The sequence below is a fragment of the Nilaparvata lugens genome, chromosome 4, assembly GCF_014356525.2.
Source record: "Nilaparvata lugens isolate BPH chromosome 4, ASM1435652v1, whole genome shotgun sequence".
Taxonomy (NCBI): Eukaryota; Metazoa; Arthropoda; class Insecta; order Hemiptera; family Delphacidae; genus Nilaparvata; species Nilaparvata lugens.
The window spans coordinates 25812848-25831306 of NC_052507.1; the positions used below are offsets into that span (position 1 = coordinate 25812848).

At 35.3% G+C, this 18459-nt stretch overlaps 1 protein-coding gene across 1 annotated transcript in view; it reads left to right on the forward strand.

Moving 5' to 3' along the window:
- Window positions 1-1793: 1793 nt before the first annotated feature.
- LOC120350827 overlaps window positions 1794-18459 on the forward strand; it is a 76266-nt gene continuing 59600 nt past the window's right edge. The window contains exons 1-2 of the mRNA XM_039425719.1: window positions 1794-1946; window positions 6333-6378. Coding sequence (XP_039281653.1) covers window positions 1794-1946; window positions 6333-6378 — 199 coding nt within the window. The remainder of the gene's footprint in view (window positions 1947-6332; window positions 6379-18459) is intronic.

Genomic DNA, 18459 nt, shown 5'->3' on the forward strand with positions numbered 1-18459 from the left:
ATACAAATCCGTGAATCTTTGATTAGGTTGCAGTCCAATTCGTTCATCTAACATCACCCCAGTAGTGTTGCGGTCAAGTGTTCCTCAAATACACTGCTCGATCATTTCCGACTCGACACGGACAGTGAAAGGAATACAATAATTCATTATCGAGAACAAACTATTATATTCCCAACCTGACAAGGATAAACGAATAACTTCCCCCACTATTCGCCGATTGTTCCAGTTTGGTAGAAAAATTGGAGATGTATTACCTCGATTCGGCGAACTTTCCAATTGGGAGTAACAAACTCTGGTAGTTCAACAGCATTCAGCAAAATTAGATGGTTATGCCATTGTACAGCCGTGGTCCAACAGATCGTCCGTGACGTCAGAATCAGAATGTCGCCCAGCTCGTGGAGTGTCGGACAGTACGCCGAGATCGTGAATCCCCATGTCGTGGACCGCTTAAAATAATAAACAATCTACAATAGTTTCTACTCCTCTAACAATAGGAATTCAAAAACAAATATTTTCAATTGGAATAATTTTAAGGAGTTCAAAAAAGAGTTTCGAATTATGCAACAAATCTATGCTTTGCGCACCTAACCTACTGTATAACAATCATTTCGGTTATTTCTATCTTAAGCATGGAGCCTACATGCTAAGTATTGGCCACTCTTGAATTATAAACAACTAGTACTACGGCATATAATAGTGGAATATCAAAATTATAATATTCCTATATCAACATAACTATTGGAAAAATTGTCATCTGAAATTTATGGAGATTAGCTCCCCCACTTTGAACAGAAGTAATTATCGATGTTTAAAAGAAATAACGTTTAACAGAAAACAAAGTAATATTTCTGCATCCTGACTTCCTATTCTAGTAGTAAAATTTGTTATTCTCGTCCAGAGAATCCATAGGATCACTTAATTACACGATCTAACCAGCAAACTTACAATCTAACCTGTCGTACATTGAAGATGCAACCTTATATTTGTCTTATTACTACTAGTTTTGAGTCTATGGAAATCAATGTTCCCATTTTGGTATAATTATTACAAATAATAATTAAATACTTATGCTAGTACATACCTTTTGCGGATTTAATAAACAAGTAACAGACGCGTTTGGTTAGCTTGGCTTGTACAAAAGTCAAACGTTAGCAAAGACGAGCATTTACTCAAATGAGACATAAATTAATAGCTAGGTGACCGGGATAATTTGGTAAATGAGTTAAGCATGTTGAAATGCCAAAAATTTAAATGCTAAAAGAAAGAAAAACTGTTCTTTAACAACACAAAATAGCTACATTCGTTAGAATACAACACCCAAGCCAAAAAACAGACGCTAGCTATTCTGTCTGCCAAAGCAGTCGGCAAGGCAGACTGGCAACAAATTTAAAGAAAATTTCCCACAATGAGTTAAAAGGGAGAAAAACCAGATGGCTTCAGCGGGAACTTTAAATAAATCAACTACCTTGTAATGGGACCATTACACATGTTTCCTTCTTTATAAATTGTATTCCCATCTCAGGGGCTTCCTTTTCACAAGTCGTCACGATAGCCCTCTTGACGCAAATCTATTTTTCCTTACCATCCTCTTACGTTTTTTCATTGTTATTGTGATTTATTCGAAGAGAGGGATAGGCCAAAAAAATCCTTTATTCCTGTTGTTTTTTGAGTTGAGAGCTTTAAAGTATTGGTGATAAGTCGGTATGCACGGTGTGTCAGGCTCCGATAACAGCAACAAGGAGCAATATTGCTTGCAATGATTGCAAAAAACGTTGCCAATTAATTGTGTCAACATGACGAGAGTGGATGTGGATTTTGTCATTGCCGAAGGAAATTTATGGAGATGTCCTCCATGCTCCAAGCTGAGGATACAGGGCATGAAAGCCGTGTCTGCAGCTGAAGACGGCAACCCTACCCTATCGCAGATAATCTTTATGCTGGACGAGGCAGAGCGGGATAGGGATCGGATGGAGAAGGACTTCAATAATTCATTTGAATTCGTTAACAGTAAAATAGATGATCAAACAAGCTCTATTACAAATCAGACAAATAAAACTAAATGAGTGTCTCAGATTGATTGAGAATTTGAAAAGGGAAAACGCTAAACTCAAACGAGAAGTTCGTGATCTCGAGGTAAGGCTAGAGGATGTAGAGCAGTACTCACGCTCCAACTCGTTGGAAATTCATGGAGTACCTGAGGCTGCAAACGAGGATGTATATGAGGCGGTTAGAAGGGTGTGTTTCGCGCTCGACGTTAACGTCTCGCGAGATAGGATTGATAGGATTGTGTCATCGACTGGGGAAGCAGAAAGACGAGAAACGCCACGCAGGAATTATTGTGAAGTTTGTCAGAAGAGAGGACAATTTGCAGTAATAGGAAAAAGGAAGATTAAGCGGAACTTGTCCACTCAGGACCTCGGTTTCCAATAGAAACCCCCGGCTCCGGTCTACATCAATGAGAGTCTCAGTCCAGGAAGGAGAAAGATATACGCTGCTGCCAGGGACGCAGATAAGAGTAAGAACTACACGCATCTATGGGTGGACAAGGAGAGGATCTTCATGAGGAAAGAGCAGGGCAAACCATGTGTGAAAATTTCTTCATTGAGTGATCTTGAAAAATTGTGACTTTCTTGTTCTATAGTAGTGCCTTTTACCAGGAAATACTAACGACTACCCTTATATTATACTTTTTGAAATTCGATTTTGCAGTACTGTCACTGCAAAGTGCCAAAGTTTTTGAAATCTACTTATACGGTGATTCATTTCCTTGTAATCAATCTTCATCCTTTCATGTTTATATTTTGTCATTATGTTGAAAATTATTCAATTTTCAGTCTCTTGGTCATCCCAAGTGTACTTTCATATTGCACTAAAAGAGAGTGTCTTTGGTCTACTTTAAGCATTATATATTCATTTCATTATTTAAACTTTTCTTTCCATTATTACTATGATGAATGATCTGATAAATAGTTTCGAAGATGAAATTAGCAAGTGAGTCCAACAACACAATTGAGGTGGATGATATCCTTACTTTCAATCCACAGAATCATACAGATGAAGCATGTGAGAATTTTTTAAACATTATTTTGTCCCATGAATATAAGGAGTATGAATAGGAATTTTGATGACTAGCTTATATTCTGCAGAACTGTGAGACAAACTTTGATATAATTGCTCTCAGTGAGACCTGATTGTAAATAGTGCCCAGAATTATTATTTGAGTGGTTATTCAAGTCATAATGCACCACGTAAACTTAATCGATTTGATGGGATTTGCATTTCTACTAAAAATATTCTTAAAGTAGAGACGATAATTTTCGATATACTTGAGTCAAATTCTTTAATGTTGAGTATAATAATACACGACACAAATATAAGTTCCACTATTGTTGCTATTTACCGATCTCCCTCTTCAAACTTGCAGATTTTCCTAGATAGTCTCAGGGATTGTATTGCTTTTTTGAATCATACAATTTGCCAGAATATAATAATTACTGGTGATATAAATCTTGATAAAAACCAAAACACGAACACTGTAAGTGATTATTTCGATATTCTTTTATCGAATGGATTCAAATCTTTCATCAACAAACCCACTCGTGAGTCAAACGAATCAAATTCATGCATTGATAATATTCTTTTACAAAAAAACATATTCTAGTCATAAATACATTATCTTGTCGATAATGAAAACAAGTATTACCGACCACTACTTAACATGTATAATCTAATCTCTGTCTTGACGAGAATAGAAAAGAAACAAATCCAGGTGTGAATTTGAAAAAATCTACAAATTTCATTGAATTAACAAGGAATCTTAAGAACCATAACTGGACTGACTTATACTCGCAGCTTCAATCAAATATCGATGATGCGGTTGATATCTCTGTCAGAAACATTAATCAAAGAGATAGATAGGGCGACTCAGATAAAAACAGTAGCAAATAGACTTAAACCACTCAAGCCCTGGATAACGACTGGACTCATTAAATCAATAAGATACAATGTATCGAGCGCTGAAAAAACAACCTTTAAACTTCGTTCTTAAATATCAATACGCAAATTATAGAAACCTTTCAAATAACCTCTTAAGGAAAACAAAATATGACTACTACAATAATAAATTGTGTCAATGTAGAGGAAACTCTAAAAAAACATGGGAATGTATTAATGACCTGTTAAATGCTAAAAAAGTTTTAAAAAATACCCAGCATAGACGCAGAAGTTTTAAACCATCATTTTTCGAATGTAGGTCAATTGTATGCAGATAAAATAATAAATGAAAATCCTAGTGCACGAACTCATATTGATTCGATAATCCCTTTACATAGTTCCTTTTATTTGGCTGAGACGGATAATGATGAAATATTGGATACAATAATGTCTCTGAGAAGTAATTCTTCTCCTGGAGCTGATCATTTGAGTCCAGTATGCCTGGAAAGAGTGGCTACTCACATCTTGAATCCTCTTAGAATTATCATAAATAAATGCTCTCTCATGGGTAATTTTCCAAAACAATTTTAAGTGGCCACAGGTGATCCAAAAAATCCTTTAAACTATCGCCCAATAAGCTTGATAGATAATTTGGCTAAAGTTATGGAAAAATAATTAAAAAAGACTTGTAAGCTACTTGGACAAATTTAATATTATAAATAGAAATCCGTATGGGTTTTAACTAAAAAATTGACAGCAGATGCTATAACTCAGTTACTCGAGATAATAAAAGATAATTTTAATAATAGAAAAAACCTTAACTACTTTTTTAGACTTGGCACAAGCCTTTGATACTGTATCGCAGTCTAGACTCTGGAAAAGATGGAACACCTAGGAATTAGAGGCTCACCATTTACATTGTTCAACAGCTACCTATCAGATCGTCATCAACTGCTAACTCTTAATAACGTTACAAGTAATAAAAAACTCACAGAATATGGCTTGTCACAGGGAACAGTTCTTTCTCCGATTCTATTTCATATCTATATAAATGACCTGCTCAAACTGGATATTGATCATTGTAATATTATATCATTTGCTGATGATACCACTTTAACTTTAACTGGCCATTCTTGGGAAGAGGTGAAACAAGTAGCGGAGAGTGGTCTGAAGGTAGCAAAATCATGGCTTAATGAACACCTGATAACTTAAAATACTGACAAAAGCGTCTTCATGACTTTTTCACCTACTGCCGCAACACAACCCCAGGCATTGGAAAGCATTAAAATACACAGAGTTGACTGTAATAATCAGTCTTACAGACTTTTGTCCTTGTCAAGAGATCCATAAAGAAGAGCAAGTAAAATATCTAGGGATTCTGAAAGATGCTCATCTCAGGTGGGACTCATATAAATAATATGTGCAATTTAACTTTTGCCTTTATTTGTCACTTTACTGGTGCTCAATTTGACTGTTTTTGGACTCAATTGTTAAAAATTTGACTGGTGACAGGTTCATTCATTTTTTATGTATTCTTTTTATGTTATATATTTACAGTATAGATGTTTAAGTACTTCAGGAAATTATATTTGTTTTATTATTATCCCTTTTTTGTTTTTCACTATTGCTCTATTTCTGTTTGTGTGAAATTGATAAAGACTTATTCTTTCTTTTTAGTTATCAAAATCAAGTGACTGTCTCGTTCATATTATTATGTACAATAACAATAGTGTAGAGCTTCAACCACAGCTGTTAAGCTACTGAAGTTATTTTCTTTTTTTTCATCATGATACTGTTTCTTTATAATAATTGCATTGTAAAAATATTGTAAAACATGTCAGTGTTGTGAATAAATTTCAATTTCAAATTGTCTATGCTTTTACACTCCAGAGCAAAGTTCGGTCCCCCGATATTATGATATAATTATGAGCATTTCCCATCCATCTGTTCTCGAAAAAGTTGATATTAACCAATGTACTATTAGAATAAATTTCTATTCTAGGTAGCTTGATAATTAACCATGTGACTTAGGGTTGAAAGAATGTCAGTCTATTTTCATTATACATACCATTATCGTATTCCAGTATAGTTCTTTGAAACAAATAATGTACAAAACTTACAAAACATTCATTCAAATAATTCACATTTTCAAGTTTTCGGAAAATCCAGAAGAATGCATTGAAAGACTTTAGAAAAGGAACTCTCAAAAGTAGCACCGCCATAACCCAAACAGAACTTGTTTAGGCCTATCTAGTTTAGATTTCCATGCTCAGTCATTCCTGAAAACCCTTCGGCAGAATCTTTAAGCTCCCTCCACGCAATCTCTCCAGACTGTAGCTGAGCCTCTGTAGAACTTTTGTTCAAATAGATCTAAACGTGTTCTGTTTATTTGTTTTCAGAAAGTGGGGAAACGTAGAAAACGCTGGGAAATCGCCGATTTAGGAGGTAAGTATCTTTGGTGTCATTCCAAGTACAGTACTCTCAATACATTTGTACACTTTAGTTCAACTTGTATACCAAATTTCAATATTTTCTGTCAATCACCTCTCACAAATCTGATAAAAAGCATAACTCAGGCATCTTCCAAGCAAACTCTTTGTATATTAATACAGTACTGTATGAAAGCAGTAAATAGAACATCAATGTGGAAGCGCATTCTACAATTTTCCATTCAACCAAGTTACCATTGCGATTTCGGATAGAACCTGTCGTTTTCAAATGATTAATCATAGCGATAAGTGATTAATCAAAACAATAACTGAGTTTGGGTTATTAGTAATTACTAGTATTAGGAAAAAGCTGAATAGATTGAGCACATCATACTGATTTCTTCCTCAAGTAAAATACTTCAAACATAAAATAGCCATATTTCTCATGTGTCTCAGATCTCATACTTCTTTTACATTGCATATGCCTCATATCTCAAGATGATGAAGGATCTCATCAATGATGAGAATCATTTGATGCGAAGATTTCTTATGAGCATCAATAGTTAAACTTTTTATAAAGATTCAGAATATTATTCTGGAATTATGGAGAATCTCTCCAGTTTTCCAGCGGTCTACAGCGATAAATCTGAATGGAGTCTAGATAATAAATATCATTTTTAATTTATTATATGGAGAGATGGTACACTAGCCGCCGTGAAGCTATTAAGGGCATGATGTTTTTGAATTGAATAATTAGAATATCACACTGATATACGAGCTTAGGTGCGTGAGTAGAGGTTACATATAAACCGAGAGCCCATTCTTCACAGCTAATGGGTGTCAGCTGGCTTACAGCCTGCTATTCCTCCTATAGCACTGCTTTTATTTTATAATCTGCTACAAGAAAGGATTGACTGGAAATTTGTAGGTAATTATGATGTAGAATGTGAGGAAGTGTCAACCTATCATTAGCCTTGTTGAAAGATATGTATTAAAGATTTACATACAATAAAAACTAAACATTTTTATGTTATTCTATAGTTGCTGGATGTTTGGAAGGTTTTGTGAATATGTGAATGAAGGATACTACATACCTCTAAATATAAACGGTCGTAGAAATTTATTCACAGATAGGCCTATCAAACACTGCAATACTTGTGATATTTTTATGAACTCTGATACTGCATGATGAAGATTCTTATCTCCCGACATAGTTACTCCTCTTTTGTTCATCAAATATAAGATGTTTCTATTTTTCCTACATTACTCAACTGGAAAAGAAAGTGAATCATTGACTTCCACATTCTTATAAGAGTCAATCGTGGATGTTTTGAAAAGAATTTGACCTGTTTAAAATTCGTGATAACGGAAGTAGGTGGGGACATTCTCTACTTAAAATTGCGAGATAAAAGCTGAGTAAGTCTTAAGAAGTTGAAAGAAGTGTGTTGAGACTTCCAGGCATGCGATTTAAGGTAAATATTTCATTCTCGATGTGAAGCTAATACAGATCTCACTACACTAGCTGAATCGCAGAATGTATTGAATCAGTCACGTTATCATTAAGGTACACTTTATTTCGAATTCATAAATTTATGATAATTCTGATCAGGATGAGTTGGAATTTTCATGTTTCCAATTCTCAAGGTAGGCTACATTCTATTTTCTATCCAATTAAATTTTCTTTCATAGAGTGAAGGCGATATGGCGGTCATGCCCAAGAATGGTATTTAGACTATTCTTGGCTATACACTATTCTTGAGTGATGCCTACAAAATATTTGAATCCAGGTCGAGTTGAATTATACATCATGCAGTTTTTTGTGATTATAATTACTGTAGAAGTGTTATTTATAATGGTGCATTATCAAGGATTCACAAATCACAGCCTTATGTGGAATCTCGCAAATCCAAGTTTATTATTTTTCATTTATACAAGTGAGTCATCTTAATAAACATAAATTTGTGGTAAACAAAGTTCCTCGGAGATCTTTTCTTTCGAAGAATGTTATTTACCTCATTGACGCGACAAAACAGCAACAATTTATGGGGTTTGAAATTCTCTCACACGTACTTTCCCAGAGAGAGCCACCAAGGTTTTATATTTATGTTTAGGATATTTATGTTTAGTATATTACGTTATATATTTATAACTGGAATCGATAGAATAACTCAATTCAGCCCAGCGTTCCTCGTAAATCGGAATTCCCAAATTCACATTCCTTTTCTCCGTCTAGAGCTTATCGATAATAAAATATGCATGACGGTGCTTCATATCTGTATGTGTCAGTGGAGCTCTTCCAGTACGCTCTATCTCGAGAGTGCTATCATCTTTTTCTACCTCACGTTAGCTCTGGAATTACTATGATTTTGGAGCTATATAATGTGAATCCTTTACAGAGCAATTGTAGTAAAACACGAATGATATGAATATGTTTTGTATTACAATCAATGATACCAGACCATGTATAATATGAATGATATTTGTGAAACAATACTTGCGATAAGGAACAGAGATAGAGATACATTGTTTATTGATATTATATATTGCTCACTCATTCAAATCTTCCGTTGTTAGAAAGACAATGACATACTTATATGAGTGTATCTTGCGATAAACGTGAGCTTGAACTGGAGTCTAATCTCTGGAGGGTGAGAGAAACCCTGCAATTTAAATTATAACAATGAATTAAATGATACTAATTAACTCCACTAATTGACTCGTGTGGATAGTACAGAAAATGGATTGTTATTGATAAATAATATCGAAACGTTTTGTTTCATTCATTTAATTCCGTCAGACATGAATATAAAATTTGAACGAGTTTCTATTGAAATTAATTATTGATACGGTAGTCCTATCAAAATCACATTTTTTTCTCTCATTTATCAGTCGTTTGTAATTTTATTTTTCAACACTCTGTCAAACATTCTATTTACAATTAGGGAGTATAGAATGTTACATTTCATATTCTTCATATACGATCCCATAAATAATATTAACAGAAATCAATTACAAATAATATCAAATTTCAAATTCCGTGAAGAAATACGTAATCACATTCCCCAGTAAGAGATCACTACTTCATCAAAAAACTCAAATGGTTTCCGCTAATGAAGGCTCCTCACGCCTTTTTTGGAAACTTCCAGAAAAAAGAATACATATCATATATCTCGTTTGAAGAGTTGATTGGATATCTATTCCTCTTATTCGACGCGAATATTTTTTGCTTTTAACAAAATCAGGTTTCTGAGCAGATGGCATTTGGTTGATGAGGAAAGCAGATCAGACTGACTTCTGGTCACCGGCGGTTTCAAGTAGTTGAGTCACTGGTTGTGTGTTGTGTGTTTTACCAGCGACATGGCGAGGCATCATCGTTAATTGGCAAGACATTTCGCCGCTTACGGAAGAAGGCCGACTGTCTTTCCACGATCTTTTGCTAGAGAACAATACAAAAAAAGACCGTCGCCTGAGCTCGCCAGGAGAAACTGGCCTTTCGTTAAAATTCTTCTCTCCGAGAAAAAGCGCGCGTTCTCAAGGAATAGAAAGAAATTTGAGAAATAACTCTCATCCGTTCAGGCGACAGGACTCCATGCAAGCAACTGCGACAGCCGCATGAAGGAAGCGAACAAAAAAGTGCATCGTTATTCTGACACACATTCACGATGTATGACGTTCCTCATCATAACACCACAGACACAGATACGTTGCATTGAACATCGAACATGAAGTGCACAAGTTGTGTAGTTGCAATCAAATCAATCTTCTCATCTATGATTGCGTTATCTCCTCTTTTGAGGAGTTTTGCATTTCTCAAAGACATTGCTTCTAATGAAATTACTTCATTCAGAGTTTAAGTGGTATTGTTTTTTTTTTATTGAATTTTGAACAATACTAATTATGCGTCAACACCAATAAAATTCAAACTTTGAAATGTTGATATTATAGTGTATTCCATAAACTCGCTTCACCTATTATTATTGAGGATCCATGTTGAAATCAAAATAAATATGAGCAAATTATCCTAGAAGGTTGATCGATTTTTCTTTCAAATTGATGAGTATTGGAAATACAGAAGAACTCGAGGTTGAATAAATTATTAATTTTGGAACTGACATTGTTCTTGTTACAGAATATTGTAGCCTACAAGTCATCCACTATTGTTTTCGGTGTTAGTGTAGCAAACATTCTAATGTATAATATTTCGAACTAAACTCAGTAAATAAGCAACTTCTTCTTTATAGAAACACTATGATCTCACTTGAGGGACCTATGATTCAACATCATGTGTGTATACTGTGAACATAACACCAAATATAGAAACTATTGAAAAAAAATAAAAACATAAAGTACCATTTATTTAAAACATTTCGAACAATTATTTTCGGCCAACTAGTTTCATTTTCATGTTTACTTGAGCTGTAAACTTGAAAATGACTTACTTTCAAGTAAACTTGAAAATGACCAAAGGCCGAAACAAGTTGTTTGAAATGTTTTAAATAAAGTGGTACTTCATGTTTTTATATTTTTTCCAATAGTTTCTATATTTGGAGTTATGTTCACAGTATACAAACATAATGTTGAATCATAGGTTCCTCAAGTGAGATGATAGTGTTTCTATAAAGAAGAAGTTGCCTATTTACTGAGTTGAGTTCGAAATATTATACATTAGAATTCATTTACATTAGAAATGAAAGGGTACTCCATGTTTTTATTGTTTTTAATAAAGTAGCCCACACAAGTGAAGTGATTTCCAAATATAATTATAACGATTTTCCAAATACCATTATAAGAAACTTTAGGATACTTTTTATATTCCAAAGTAGGGACAATCTGGTAAGTAGAACGTGCAAACTGTAAATATAATTATAAATTAATGATGATTTCTGATTCAAACCGCAAAGCAACTCACTCACTACTCAAACAGCAACGATTTGTGAGAAACTAGGTTTCATGTGATTCAAATACTTTCCGAGTTTTCTAGATTTTTTACATATATGAAGAGATTATATGCAAATTGAGGTTTGAGTTGACCGGAAGCGGAAGTCGTAAGGGTCAATATTTGTCGGTCGAGCGAGCGGAGAGGGAGCTGAGAACTCCATCTTCGTGAAGCACGTCAACTTAATCGTGATCTGATTAGCAGCCATTAGCTCTCAAAAATGCCAATTTATTTATCCGATCGCAAAGACGTCAACAAGATCGCTAATTTTCGAACCTCGTTGCCAGAAGTACTTCTATTATTTCCCAGGATAAACTCCAACAAAAGAATAATCCGAGCCTTGCAAAGAGAGTTAACCCCGATTTACATTTATTTGTCGTTGACGTGACTTTCAAAATCAGATCCCGCTATCTGCCTGCTCTTTGTTTGCTATAAAACACGCTTCTACCTCTGTGTCTTGTTGAAAAAAGAAATTCATTTCCCACATGCAATGACCAGCCCTCACGTTATGAATCAGCGGTGTACTTGCAGTTCTGGTTACCCATTCACCCTGCTTATTACAGTTCAAGTCTCAATTAACTTCTTATCTCAGTCGCAATAATAGCACTCGACAGGTAACAATGCAGACATCTAGTTTAACAATCGTCGTAGAATTATGTTTATTTAGTGAGCGTTTAAGTGAGTACTCAGTCATGCTCGACCTGATATCAAACATTGTAAAAGAAGTTTGATGCCTGCTCAAACATGAACTATTAAATTACATAGGAAATATGATATACAAAACATTCCATTTTTCACATTGAAGGGTAGGGATTATTTCAAGTATTTACCAGGACAAGTTATCCAGTTGAGTCGTACAAGTTGTACTTGGCGATTTATGATAGTAATGTAGAAAAATACTATTTATCAACTGAGAAGCGTTTGATCCAGAACAATGATTGTAATTAATTCAGCAATAATCAATTTTCTCAGACAAAGATTCTCAAAAATTGACTCAATTTTCTCCTAAATTGGTGATTTGGTAGCTCTAAAACAACTCAAAAAATCAGGTGTTGCGCACTCACACAACTTTCCTTGCCGTTATGAAAAAATTGATCACCTGACGCTGGTGTGTGTACACGCGCATCTCAAGTCTACTATTCAAAAATCTGCCAGCTGGTGACAGGACAATAGCGCTGGAGACACACGAAGTCTGCTATCTCTTCATAGTGAATGATTTAATAGAAAAGTTTGCATTATTGAATAAACACATTTTCTCGAATTTCGAACTTATTTTCAATTCTAGGTGGAAATGTCACTGAACATTAATTGTAGATATTTTTATGCTCAATCTTTTCCACTTTTGTTTAAATTGTATCTGAAGCCTGATAATTGGGAATCCAAAATCACACTTTGCATTGATGGGGTGGAGCTCCTGAAATTTTTACAGATATGGGACTTGTGGCAGTTGATAGAGCTTATCAATGAATATCTTAGGTATAAATTTAATCAAAATCGTTTGAGCCGTTTTCGAGAAAATCGCGAAAAACCATGTTTTTGACAACATTTTCGCCATTTTAGCCGCCATCTTGAATTGGATTTGTTCAAAATTGTTTGTGTCGGATCCTTTTAGGGGAAGGACCTTAAGTTCCAAATTTCAAGTCATTCCGTTAATTGGGAGATGAGATATCGTGTACACAGACGCACATACACTCATACACACACACACATACATACCAATACCCAAAAACCACTTTTTTGGACTCAGGGGACCTTGAAAAGTATAGAAAACATGAAATTAGGGTACCTTAAATTTTTTTGGAAAGCAATACTTTCCTTACCTATGGTAATAGGGCAAGGAAAGTAAAACTAAGCGATTTAACCTGGGTGATCATTGAATATCATATCAAAACAAAACTCTATGTCACAAATAACATTTTTTTTTAAATTGAGGGAATCTCGTCAGAGATTCATGTTATAGTCTTATAGAATATAATTTACTGCAAATAAAAATTTGGTAATCCAGTCATCATGCTATTTTCAAATATATATAGTATCGAAACAACTTTCATCCTTGTAATTCATTGATCATAAATTTCTTGATTTTGATACATCAATATTTATTCTACTTGATAAACTTTATAAATATGCTTCTTCATACATTTTTTGTATCATAAAAATTATTTTGTTAATGAGCTATAATTTCGTGCTTCAGTCTATAGTTAAGAGAAACCCTCCCTTTAGTTGAAACATAAACTATTAGGGAAGCATCACCCGATAAAGGTCACATCACAAAAACTATGTTATTTGGGACATGTAGTACAGCACTGATATCCATCAATCTCGCCGAAGCCCAGCTAACGGTGAAAAGGTCATCTCGATGATTGATCTTGAAGAAGAAGAGGAGGATGTTCTGGTACTTTCCTTTCTTTTCCGATGTATGTGTTATGGTTGGCTCTGGCACTAGAAGTGAAGAGCAGGTGGTTGAATGGAGGTGGCTGGAGGCTGGAGGCGTCAGTCCAGTGTTGCCATCCATCTTGAACAGAGCCGGTGGTTACTCTTCATTACATGTCCGTGTTCTTGGTACGCAGGCTGTAATCATTTCCCAATTGTTGTTTATAACCGCCCAGACCCACTTTCGGCTGTCTGACAGCAAGCACATCTTCATCAACTAGCACCGGATGCTGCTAGCTGCTCCAAGTCCAGTGCAGGCAGTGTACATTGCACTCTTTTAAACCTCGGGTGCACTCTTCAGCATAATCGTTCCATCATCCTTATGCCTACAATGTAGACATATTTTAATTCACAAATTGCCCTCTTACATGAGTGAAAAACTGACTAGAATAGAAAATTATCGACTGCACAGGAGTTTATGTAGAACAGGAAAGTGCAATCACGATTAAGAGCACTTGCAGTGAACGGGACAAATTATCTGGAACAGTAACTCAAGAATAATTTATATGTAAAGGTACATATTTGTACCGAGCTCTCTAGGTTAGAGGTTACTCAGAATTCACTTAAACTGAAATAGAAATCACACTTTTTTGAGATAATAAGCTCTGTGTGTGTATTCTTGCTCAAATCACTTGTCTGTATTGCATTCCGTGTCACCTTCGCTGGTTAACTTCGCGATCAACGAGTAAATAATCAAGTTTGGTGGATTGCACCACAGAATACATAACAATACATGAGTGTTCTTTACTCCGTGACTGCACTTACTCAGTTTAGTACTTTCAAGTTGCGAACAGATGAGCTTCAGCTTCCAGTTTCAATCGATGCCACCAATCAGCTGGCAATGATACAAATATTTGAATGTCATCTTGCTGAAACGCTATCAAGACTCAACCGATCTGTTCACTCCTATACTTCACAACTTGTACACGTCCATGCTCTACAATGTGCTTGTATCAATCGTGAGGGCTACCTAAACTGAAAGCTAAGCATCGAACTGACCGTTCTGTTCGTATCCACAGTTTGAAGTTTCAATTTTTTTATTGCGGATAATGCTCGTATGAGCTCTTCTGCTTGTGCGTGGGTAATGGAAAGTACGAGGGTAATTTATGAGATCCATGCATATTCGATGGGATTCGGCGGGATTCGGGGACCAGGTAGCACTAGCCGACTCAAGGGTGCAACGCCTTAGCTGACCAACGTATCCTGGCCGGCAAATTGAGTGATTAATTTCGGTTCAGTTTGAAGTCCATGATGCAGCTTCAAAAAATCTAAATGCCTGACCAATGAGACAATTTTGTCTCATGCAGGCTCAAACTTGCAAATTCGAAAGAGCCCCTAGTGATATTGTTGAATCAATCTATGATGGTATAATAACACAAAATAAATATTTCTCCAATCAGAAAGAAATATGTACCATGTCATAATGTAGAACTGAAAACCTCTGTGTGTTTTCATTTCATAAAACAGTCAAATCGATTTTTGAGACATGCTAGTAAGTTTTCAAGCCTCTTTTCTTAAGGTTTTGAATAATGTACAAGATAGGATTTGCAAATATTGAAGGTTGGCTGAATTTTTTGAATCAGTGTAAAACTACTCTACTGTCATGTAAGGCTGTCTGCCGCTGCAGTATAATAAATAAGAGGTGAAGTCGGTAATGGAAGGTGGTAGATAATCATCCAGCGGTTCAAGTCAGTCATTACGTTCTGTTGTGTTGGAATATTAATTTGTTTTGGCTGCCCTGGGCCGGGCGTTCTTCCGATGATGGTAATCTCGAGACTTGACCATACCAGTTGAACAGAGAAGGAACATGGAATTGGTGGCTCTCTGTCTTCTGAGCTACAGCTCAATTAGAGAGAACCGACTGGTCTTCTCTCCAGAATCTCTTCTTATCTGTTGTACGCGCCAGCGCGCGTGTAGACGCGCATTTCAAGTTGGTGTGTCAGAGGCTGAGCATGAGTGTTGGTGTCCAATACATGATCTCTATGAGGAAAGCGTCTCCAACATAAACTACTGATTACTTTCCTTCTTTTAAACGCATTACACGTTTCGACCGTTAGTTAGAACTTCAAGCTAGGTATACGCTGTTTGACAGCTCAAATGTCTTTATATCGGTGCCTGTTAATTTAACGACTTGTTCTCCAGATAACTATTCAAAAAGCTGACCAAAATCGGTTGAACCTACTCTATTCATGGAAGTATGTCTGAAAGAACTTTTATATCTAGTCTGTATCTCTTGGAACCAGTAAAAAAGCTTCAAGCTGACCAGAATATTCGTTCAATAAGAAAAGTGTTTATATCTCTCATAATGAGTAGCACTCAAGTAGACGACTCCATTATACCTACAATCATTCAAAATAGTATCTTGTTGATTCGCTCATTATTCAATGTCACCATCAAACTCAACTTACGCCTCAACGCGACTTTCATTTTATGTCAAATTGATTTACATGAGTATCTGATAAAAAGGTTAAGGCTATATATGCTATTTTGGATTTTCAAAATGTCTATCAACTCAGTATAATATATTCAATCAATCATTACAACATAAATATCCTGCCTTTTCAATGATATATCATCCAATTTTGATTCCAAATCAAACACTATTGTTGAGCTTTTATCTATGTTAAGAATAACCTAAAGAGTAATATCGTAGAATAATATTAACAAAGCTGTAACTGATAAAAGTGTAGTTGAGCAATATGCGATATGTTCAAATATTTATTAGCTATTTACATGTATTGTAGCCGTATTGGCAACAAAATCAGAAGATATCAGACTTCCATAAAACATTTTGGTGGGATAATTCGAGGAATATGAATATGAGTTTGATGAACAACAGGAAAGTGATTCGCCTCTTTAACGTACGCGTAGCCTTAGCCTAATGACGTTGATCAAGAGCATAAACTTGTTATTAAAAAGAAGCCTCTTGTAAATTGCATTGCACCCGACAGTAATGAGAGAATTGACATGAATGGCTAATTTTTTGTGATTTCGACATATCCTATATTGAAAAATCCACATCACTTTCTCCTAACTTATATGAGCTTCATTGGAAACTCTGAACGCTATTGATGAAAGTGTGATAATCGCTAGAGATTTCAGACAAACAAGATATTTCCTCAAGTATTTTTACAAACTAAACTTCGATTGAAGATTGTTGATGACGTCATATGAGGCGTTCTGGGATCTGACAAATAGCGGCCAACTGTTGGCACGCCAAAGTGCTAAACGAAGGTTCGTTAATCAGCGGTCAACCGTCGACGGCCGATGCCGACGCCAAACGTGAGAGAGAACCGATTATTAAACGCATTCCATCGCACGGTGTTGTCGCCCACCCACAACATCTCCAGCTTCTTTCGAAACATCGTTTCACCCACTGCGCATGCTCCAAGTATTTTATCAATCCATCTGAAACCGCAGGGAGCACTTCACGGTACCCCGATATTATTCACGCCGCCACCATATTATCCAGTTCAAACAGACCAGACGGTTTCAGGTCTGGGTAACTAATTTATCACTATATCTGTGTTAGGTGGGCGACTCATCCAACTTCTGAAGCAGTTGTGCTCCATAATTATATCACATATTTATTTTCCATCTTCATGAATATTTGGAAAATAGAACAATTACCATTTATTCAAATACATATTTTGTAGCATATTGGGATGTGGAGGTCCCAAACTAGAAGACGCAGGTTATAATGACATTCATTTATTGTACTTGTTGGTTTCCTTGTTTTCTTTTTTGGCATAATCTAGCTTTTCTTTTCAAGGATTGAACTTGGTTCAGAAAATACACTGAGTTACAGTTGTAAAATATGTTACACACTTCCATATACAATACCCTCAATGACTGAATGGAGGATTGAGAATTCTAAGTGAGATTATTTTACTTATCACAGTACACTACAGTTCAGTAAATTTATATTCAGGCGGGCTGATCACCGGAAGGGTTGAGAAGGCCCAACTATACGCAGATTATCTAGATCCTTGTAATCCGCATCCATGAAGAATTCAATATTAACAGTAATCAATGAATTTGTATATCAGTGCTTGAAGGAAATAAAATTGAGGGAAGATAAATTGGCCGGTTGTCGGTGACATTCATAACTATCCGACTAGTAGGATCTTCATGTACCAAGGTGCAGACTCAGTAAATCTCTTTCAAGTTTTCCAGTAGTGGGGATTAAATTTTCCAACCTTCTACCGCCTCCTTCCGTAACCTTTCCCCTCCTATATTCCTTACATCCTTAAGAAAATGGCTAGTTAAAAATTCATTCTACCCTCCAGAAGAATTTAGAACAGGATTAGGTAGAATAAATTATCAATTATACTATTGAATGAAATAGTCAATTATATATTGTAGCCTTATTAGGAGTGAACTATCATTGTTCATATTGATTTGAATAGTTTGTTATTATTGATTTCATTATGTATTATGACGTATTCCTATATTGATTTCAATAATATTTGTTATTATTGATTCTATTATTTATTGTGACGTGAATGATTCATTAGGTATTGGAATCTTACAGAATACTTTGTGACTTAGCCTTGTATCTTCAGGCTGAATAAATTGATTGATTGATTGATTGACTAGATAATTGGAAATTATGATTCTTCATTTATAATAATAACATTTTATCGTCTGACCAGATAACAATGTATAGAAGTTTAGACTGTGGAACTATTGACGTAATTCTACTTGTATCTTAGATGACAGAGAGTT